The 9,186-nt window shown below is 37.8% G+C and overlaps 1 protein-coding gene across 6 annotated transcripts; it reads right to left on the bottom strand.

Moving 5' to 3' along the window:
• Positions 1 to 44: 44 nt before the first annotated feature.
• Positions 45 to 8,413, bottom strand: nfyal (nuclear transcription factor Y, alpha, like). Of its 6 annotated transcripts, none has more exons than XM_032573061.1 (10): positions 8,292 to 8,413; positions 7,453 to 7,554; positions 5,516 to 5,587; positions 4,597 to 4,743; positions 4,310 to 4,441; positions 3,778 to 3,880; positions 3,497 to 3,669; positions 2,786 to 2,959; positions 1,866 to 1,976; positions 45 to 930 (listed from the first exon to the last, which is right to left on the bottom strand). In XM_032573061.1, exons 2-10 carry the CDS (start codon positions 7,531 to 7,533, stop codon positions 871 to 873), a joined length of 1,053 nt encoding a protein of 350 aa, XP_032428952.1. In that variant the 5' UTR covers positions 7,534 to 7,554; positions 8,292 to 8,413; the 3' UTR covers positions 45 to 870. The 6 variants fall into 6 exon arrangements, with proteins under 6 accessions (XP_032428952.1, XP_032428965.1, XP_032428972.1 ...); XM_032573074.1 differs by having other exon boundaries at positions 45 to 927; XM_032573081.1 differs by having other exon boundaries at positions 3,515 to 3,669.
• Between the last annotated feature and the right edge of the window lie 773 nt (positions 8,414 to 9,186).

The raw sequence follows: 9,186 nt of genomic DNA, 5'->3' as shown, positions 1-9,186 counted from the left end.
CGGGGGCTTTCCTAATTAGTTCTTAAGTAATGAAACAAAATATCTCATTTCTTAATAAAATTTTAATTGACATGTTTTTGAAGACAACATGAAGACAATGTCCTTTTCACAATTGTAAAAAAAATATTAACATTGACAGATGCTGATGGATAAAAATCTCTATCTACAAAAAAAAAAAACACCTAAGTGGACTTACAGATGAAAAGTTCTCAACTATACATGAATGAAGTGTGTATTACAAAGAATTGCTTTTTTTTTCCCCAGCAAAACACAAAGTCCAACTATAAATTGTATAAAATGCATCCTTCTATACAATGTCTTCACATTACTATCACATCTCTGGAGCACCATGTACTATGCAGCCATTAGGCTAGTCCAAAAAGTACATGGATTTAAATAATTACATTTTTATGTAAAGGAGGAATCAATGATACAAAACAGCAGGGTAGCATAAAGTAACAAATGTGTCAGAAAACAAAAAAAAATAAAATGGTACCATTACAAAAAAAAAGTCAACTGGAGACAGATCAACAAATTGTCAACAGACCAGAGTCTGAGTGTGACTGTCTTTTTTTCTCCTCTGTGTGATGAGTTGACAAAAAAAAAAAAAGAACCTTAAAACAGAAAAATACAACGAAACTGGGCTCAGCCAACATGATAACATCCTCCATTTTAATGAAGAAGACCAGAGACGCCTTCTGGCTCAGCTGTGGCACAGCCAGCTCCCTGGAAGACCAGTCAAGAAGTTGAGAGAGAAAAGAAAACCCCACAGTGAAAGCACTGCTGGGTGTGTTGAGGATTACAGAAGAGTGGGCCGGATGGTTAGCTGGGTTGAAGAGTCACAGGCAGGTCATGATGTCAGGGAAAACGCTAGGACACTCTGATCATCTGAGTCACTGTCTCATCTGTTGCTGCCGGGGCAATTTCCTGCTGCGAAAAGAGCAACCATTTATTACGAGAAGTTTTAACAAGGCTTCCTGCTAATTTTAAATGTCTTCATTTCATACTTCTGCTGACAAATTCTTTTTTTGTTTGTACGTACGTGTGTGGTACGGATGTTTACATGAACATATTCAAGAAAATGTCATACAAGTATGGAGATAAGTCCAATATGTAGATAATCAGTTGTAGGTCTAAACACAATTGCACATTGTCTTTTTTTGGAACTGTGCATATGAGGAAGAACTCGACTGCAAAACTATGCTGATGTTGGATTTGGCAATGTGGTAAAGCACTACTTCCCTTCGTAATTAGATAAGCACTATTCTAACATGTCGACAAAACCAGAACACATGCATTAAATACAGGAAATAACAACGTCAGATTTCTCTTGTTATATCTGTAAAATTCACCCAAATGTTAGCGCTTTGCTAAACAAGACACAATTGCAAAATCTTTAAAACCATCAGGTTTACTTTTAAACCTTGTACTTCACAGGGAAGAGAAAAAAAAAACATCAATAAAATATTAATGAAATGAATCTTTTACAATTGTGTTTTGGAAAAGCATGGCTTAATCATGGGTTCTGTTTCTATCTTTAAACAGACAATCAGTAGGAATGTTATTAAAGGTCAATGTAAGAAGCTCTTTGTAAAAATTCTGAAGCTTATCTTTTAAATGATAAAATAAGAAATAAATTGCTGTAATTGCATTTTTTCATGCTCAGTTTTTGTCTCTCCGTACTTATCCAGACTTGGAAAAGTACAAAATAGAATTCCATGATTTCCAAGAGTTTTCACACATGCCTAGGAACATGCTTGCATCTTAAATATAAAGTTACTCATCCATTATGAAAGCTTAAAAATGTATGACAGACAAGTTGCAACTTTGGAGCTTGTCTTTTCCCCCCCATCATAACTTCTTACTTGCGATAGGCCTAAAGCCGCCTCCTCCTTTTCTTTAGGGGAAAAGAACCGCCCTCCGTCTCCACGCTTACGCTGCATAGCATGACGGTGACGAGACTCGTGTAGATATTTCTGTAGGAGACAAGGAAATAAATTTTAATAAATCTATTTCAATGGACCAAAAACTATTGGTCCATTGAAAAATTTTAATTCATTAATTTATTCCCTTCTGTATTACTACTAGATTATAGAAGGTCATACCCCATACCAGAAGTTTTCTTTACTTTTTTCCATGATGTACAAACAGCAAGCTTCTTACTATGTTCATAATAAAGTTTTATAGTTTGTGTTTATTTGTTTTGAAGGAAAAAGAGAAAAACCCACACATGCTGCAAGTTTATTTTTATATTAAGAATAAATGGCAATTTCTCAAGTTAATTGGCCCCATACCTCTAACCCCTATGCCTATAAATACGGGTCCAATGTATTAAGATCAGCTCCCTATAAGGCCTGTTGGACTTCAGAAGACAAGTGATTATACCAAAAAAGGTCCTACATAGACAATATGAACACCCATACACGCAGTCCTATGGCAACATTACACTTTCCCTCTGATACACTTGAACAGACATAACACTACCTAAACATTGCTACTACACTGTGAAACTGTGGTATTTTTTACTAATTTTGTCATACTGCAACAACTTCCAACCGTCCCGGCTGGGGATGGGAAAAACAAACCAAGACGGAAACTGTTGCCAAAATAAATTAGTACAGTTCAAAAACAGGTCCACTTTTTTCCACTGCAGGTTAAATATTTGAGACATTTTCACACAAGTACAAGTTACTAGATAGACAGCTTATTCAAGAGCCTTATTGACCACCATCAGTAAAGGAAGTTTATTGTAGTTTTTCTCTAAGAGAAACAAAGCACTGCATACCCTCCTCTCCTTGGGGATCTTGCCCTCAGCCTCCAGTTTGGCCCGGGCTTGCCTTCGCTTCAGAATACGATGATATTGTTTGGCGTTGACGTACAGAGGCTCTTCCTCCAGCATTTCAGCTCCCGGGAGGGGGATACGCTGCATGGTGGGAACGCCGCCTCCACCCGGCACCATCTGGTAAACGAAGGAAAAGAAACATGAACAAAGTACTCAAAAACCTTTACCATGTTAAAAACTTAAACTTAAAAATATGCAGATGTAGAAATCAGTCATGGCACGTTTCCATACAACACTTCACAGCCATCACACCTTTTGCAACTAAACAGAAGTTTTCATTTTAAGTACTTAGTTTTAACAGAGGGGAGATTCAGACCTGATTGCTGCTTTCACAGAGTCAATCAAATGATTCTGCAAACCAACAAAAGTCCCAAAAGGTGGACTATGTCAAATTAAAATTGATTAAAATCTATTAGTCTTATGAACATTAATTGTGAAAATGCTAGAGGTCTTTACATAAAGGAAACACATAGCAGGTGTGATGACTCATGAGTGTATAACTTAACATATTCAGACAACACTGAAATGATCCCAACGACCTCTGTGACAAAACCAGAGATTGGCTACTGTTGGTGCTCGTTTCCCCAAACTCTGCACCCCTGTGTCAGTCTAGATGTAAAAAGACAGGAAAAAAAAAATAAAGATGCTGAGTACCTCTGCACAGGGTCTTACCATGACCATTCCACCTGCATTGACCATGTTGCCGGAGACAGGCAGGGTGACGGTCACAGTGCCTTGGCCGCTGTTGGTAGTGTTTGTGTTAGCGCCCCCTGTTGCTTGCACTATCTGAGCACCTGCCAAGCTGGCAGCGGGGATTGTGATCATTCCTGGAGAGAAATAATTAGCACAGACATTGTTGAGACTCACAGCTAAAAATAAATAAATATGATTATGAAGTTTGCACACAACAACAAAAAAAGAAGAAATAATTGTACCCTGCTGTAGAACAGAGCCATCTGCGTTGACGGGCTGGTAGACGATGGTCTGCCCGTCAGCTGTCTGTGCCACCTGTTGACCCTGTACGCTGATCTGCTGGCTCTGATTTACAGCATAAAGAAGAGATATTAGAAAACATAGACTTCCTGTACTCATATTTACCCTTTGGAGGGAATTATCTAGCAGTTTAGTAACTGAAATGTATTTTTAAAGGATAAGTCATATTTGTGAATACTCCAGGGCAGGTTACCAGTGATGCGTAAAGATTTTAACGGTTTACACGACCAGAACAGCTAAAATGTCCTGTCATGATGTTTCTATTGAGTAAAGTCCATTTACTGACATGCCAGAGTAAGTGAAGAGTTAGAAATGTTAGCAGCTGGATTAAAAATGGCTTATAATCAAAAATCCAACCGTTATTGTCACTTTCCGTTTCTGCAGGAGCAAAACCAGAAAGCAGAGACTGCTAGTTTCTGTCTTCTGTGGTACAACAGAAGGTCAATGACGCTGAAGTCTGTCAAAATGAATGACCTGGTTCTGTCCAGCAGTGATAGCCGTCTGGGGCTGCTGGATGATGATTTGTTGAGGCTGACCCTGCTGGCCCTGGAGCTGCAGAGTCTGACCACCTTGAAGCTGTATCTGACCAGGCTGCACCAGTTGGATCTAAGGAGACAATTAAATGTGTCTTAATGGATCATCAATACCATAATAAACCAAGACAAAAATGGTCTCATCGCTATAAACATGGGCAACATGTGACATTACATTCTCCGATTGTTAAATTTAATCACAGATCTTCATGGACACTTGTCTTTTACCTGCTGCAGACCTTGAGCTCCAGACACAGGAACCTGCATTATGGTCTGACCTTGACTCCCTGACATGGCTTGCACCATAATGGGCTGGCCTGACGATGTGATGAGTTGTCCGCCGCTCACCTGTACCATTAGGGGCTGCCCCTGAACCTGCAGAGAGGAATACAAAGCTATTAAAGTGGCCCTGATGCGGTGTGACCCGTCAGCGCCCACATGGGACATGAAGGGCTGCATGCAAGTAAAATACACCTCAGTTACACAAAACTTTGGAGAAAACTGAAAATGTATCACTGTGAAGTTTTGTCTCCTGAATGTACAAGTGTAAGATAAGATGTGTGTGACTGATAAGGATGAACTTATAAACTCTTAATTTGCATAAAATGCATCTTGTGGAAGAAAATAAGTCCCAAAGGAAAAAGCCTGAGAGAATTCATCAGTTGTTATAATGCAAAAAAGAACATTACAGAGACAACATCATCATCACAGCTATGAATGAGATGCAGCTGACAGCAGTGACAGTGGATGCATCCTTTTCAATGCTGAACTCCATAAAGTTCACATTACTCATGCTTCCAACGGTACATCTAAAAAAACAAGAACGTTTTGAACTTGTTTTTTTTCTTCTTTAAAGCAGAGAAAACACAACTTAGACAAAACACAGTGACCTGTTTTCTGTTTGTTTGTTGTTATTTTTTCTTTCACAGCCATTGGAGGACAGCCGCACACACTGCAGGCTGGCAAACACAACACACTGTGCTGAGGAACATGCAGTACAGGTAGTTGCAGGAAATGCTGGAGGCAGGGGGGAGAAAGACGATGGTTCAAACGCCACAAACAGGTCATGAGAACAGCCCTAGGTACGGCATGCAAACTGGTCACTTATTAAAGAGTTACTGCAGTGACAGGGCGGCTGTGACACCACTACCTGGAGTGTCTGCACCTGCTGGCCTGGCGCCTCTGCTTGCAGCTGCACAGCCGTCACTGTGCCTTGTGTCTGCAGGCAAGGCGGGACGTTACACTCTCAGACAAGTACGGTAAAGACCAAAATTACTCATACCTTTGCCGACTGATACTTCAGTGATCTTTGTCTTCTGGATGGAAATAATTAAAGCACAATCAAGGACGACAAGACGCTTTGTCCGCATTATCTCGAGCCTTGTGGCTTTATATTTTAATTATTGTTTTGAGAAAAAGCTCTCAAGCCGCCTGAGTATTTTTCCGCAGACTGGATAGTTTTTGGTACAATGTCTTCCAAAAATCATCCACATTGTATCCACCAGCTCTGAGAGGATCCTGTAGAAATCAGGTACCAGTGACTCATATCTGACTCAAACTGGTCACTTCAGGACACAAGTGGATTAGGTAACTTGATAAAGGTAAAGGTCTACAGAATCTATAGAAAAACAAAGCTACATTGTTTTAAAAAGATAGTCATCAAAAACAGTTAAAGTGATCAAAAATAAATCAGTAAAGAAGATTAGGTTAATGGGACAAAACAACTAAGTTCCACATTACAACATTTATAAAAGATGGCTTTTGTAACCAAGCCATAGACATAAAAAAAATATATATTTTGTAATAATCAACTAAATATAAATGAAAATCATGACAAAGTTTTGGTCACTTTTACAACAAGGAACAGCCTACCATGTACTACACCAGTTCACAAGGCTTTGGGAACATTTTGTTCCCACTATGACAACCAATGTTTGTATACAGTAAGGAAATGTGATTCTGTGACTGACGAATTGTTTATAAAGCAGGGTGTCACTCCTGCTTGCATCATTGGTCATTTTCCAACCAAAATAGAACTAGTCAGTGGTTCTAGTGATTGTATAATATAAAATATCCAGAAATATTCAACAACCAACAGGCATCGGTTAAACGCAGTGGTCCAAAATGGAAGTGACAAGAAACAAACCAGTGACACATAGGAATTAAATGGAATGACGAATTAACAGACGAATCAAACTGACCCAGAATCCAGATAAGAACAATTTGATCGTTGTATCAAGATAACGGACGATAACTATTACTGAATAGTTATATGGCATTATTTATATTCATGTATAAATAATGCCATATTTATACATGAATATGTAAAAACATGGCATTAAAAACTGAAATTAGAACTGCATAGCATGTCAAATTGCAGTAGTAATTACAACATCACTGTGTGTAACAAAATAATCAGTTTATTGGATAGATTCCAGTCTAATACTAAAGCTTTTTGAGAAAAGTGAAGACATTGAGAGATGGTAAAGGCAGAAAAGAGTCAGAAAATGTGGATTAATTAAGTTATGTCATCACCATTTTGAGCAACAGGATCAAAAATAATTTCTGATATTGTGCAAACCTTAAAGAAGTGTATTTTTACAAAGTAAAATATTAAAAGATATATTTTAGGCATATGCTGAAAATTATATTTTCAAAAAGGATTGTTTTATTTATTTGAAATCATTATATTCAGGTTAGCTTTTTTGAAAAATTGGCATTGGTGAATAATAAAGAACAAAATGGCTGAGGAATAGAAAGATGCAGGGCAAACAAAAAACCTGTTTTACAAAAAAAACAAAATCAAATCAAATTTAGACCATCATAAATCAATAGGCTTTGAAAAATTTTATGTTTTCCTACTCTTTGTTATGTGCTTACATTATTTCTTGCCAGAAAACAAAAGAGAAAACATATTCACTTAAAATGTGGCATTGGTTGAAGTAACCTTGGGCTTGTTGGTAAATATCAAAACAATAAATGTGACTTCCTTTAGGGCTCCTTTTATCTGGCTGCTTTAGAAAATAAAATCTGGTTAAAAAAAATAAAGCACTGTTAAAGAAACTGCTGAAAGTGTGGTCTCACCTGCTGCTGGATCTGTCCATTAGCAGTCTGCACAACAATCTGCTCCCCTGTTGTAGTGGTGGCAGTGGTGTACTGCTCCATGCTTTAATATGATCAATCCTCCTGAGACAAAGACATGTACAGTTATACAGTCATTAATACATTCACATATTTTAAAAATACATATTTCAAGCAGACATTGTATCAATCAAACATGACTGTTTTTGCTGATTATTATCTCGTAAAAAAAAAAGTCGTTCTTTTATCTTTTTATTTCTGCCGTGTTTGGTTGCTTTAATTTTAAACACGCAACGCCTACTTATCTTAAATAAATTCAACAATGTATCTTAAAACACAATTTTGATATCTGGGATAACATAGGAGAACAAGAAGGGCGATATTTATCCGCGTTTTATTCACTGTTGTAATAATATGGGGCTAACAAGGCTTTGAGAGCTAGCTGTGGTAAATTCTAGAAAGCACAAAATGGATGCTCGCTATCTTCAAGTGGAAAGTCGGGCGTTTTGCTTCTTGTTTCAAATTGTAACTAAACATTAGCTGGCATACTCATCCGCTGATGAGTTTACGGCTTCATTGGGAAATGCCGCTTTGTTTAACACTCCTTTTAGCACAAAGGCTAACATTAGTGCAGCAGGGAGCTCATGTTTTTCCCCCAGTAGCCTAACACCGAACGAGAAGACGAAGGTCTTTGTGGCTAAACAAGTCCTCGGACACAGCGGTCAAAATTACTCTCAAATTAAATTTTTTTCTTGCATTAAGCAGGGTTAGTAATTTGGTTGGTCCATGACAAACCAATCCGTGCTGACAACTACCAATGCCTTCAATCGTGGCTCCCTTACCGTATCTTCACTGTCCGGTTTCCCTCTGATTGGCTCCAGTACAGCTCGCTAAAACCCAATCAACAAAGTGAGCGGACAAAATGGCGCAAATGAAACAACGGCAGCTGGGAGGAGGTGCGCAGCTGCGTGACACATGACTACAGGGGACGTATAAACGTGCAGTACCCCTACCTACCACTGGATGGTGCTACACTTACGAATCATTAGGTGCCTTTAAATTAAAATTTTACTGCAACCAATATGCATTGTTATTTTGTAGTAGTGACATATTGATACCTGGCATGGATATTATTTGGTGTTCACTGTTTGTTAATTTGCTGTGAATTCTCCATTCACATATAGGATACAATGGGACAAAAAAAAAACAACAACTAAGGACCAAAGGTGTCACAATACATTAAATAATTAATTTATTAGATTTATTTTGAAATGTTATGTTAAAGAAAATGAAAATGTAAATTACCAAATTATTAAAAATACTAAGTTTTATCTCTCAAACGTATTATTATTATTATTATTATTATTATTATTATTATTATAGTTCCTTCATTACCATTTACAATGAAACAGTTAATTATAAATGTATAAATTATAAACAACTCAGATAAATTTAACTAAGTACCAAGCTCTGGTCATGATCTATTTAGAGCAGAGGTGTCAAACTCCAGTCCTCAAGGGCCACTGTCCTGCAGTTTTTAGATGTGCCACGAGTACAAAACACTGGAATGAAATAGCTTAATTACCTCCTTCTTGTGTAGATAAGTTCTCTAGAGCCTTACTAGTGACCTAATTATTCTGTTCAGATGTGCCGCTCTACTCAGCAGCGGCACATCTAAAAGTTGCCTGCCCTATGTCATAGTTTGACACCTGTGATATACAGAATCACACTAACAGT

Source organism: Xiphophorus hellerii, chromosome 1 (assembly GCF_003331165.1).
Source record: "Xiphophorus hellerii strain 12219 chromosome 1, Xiphophorus_hellerii-4.1, whole genome shotgun sequence".
NCBI classification, from domain to species: Eukaryota; Metazoa; Chordata; class Actinopteri; order Cyprinodontiformes; family Poeciliidae; genus Xiphophorus; species Xiphophorus hellerii.
Note: the sequence above shows the minus strand (reverse complement) of the source record. Positions and strands in the feature narration are given on the sequence as shown.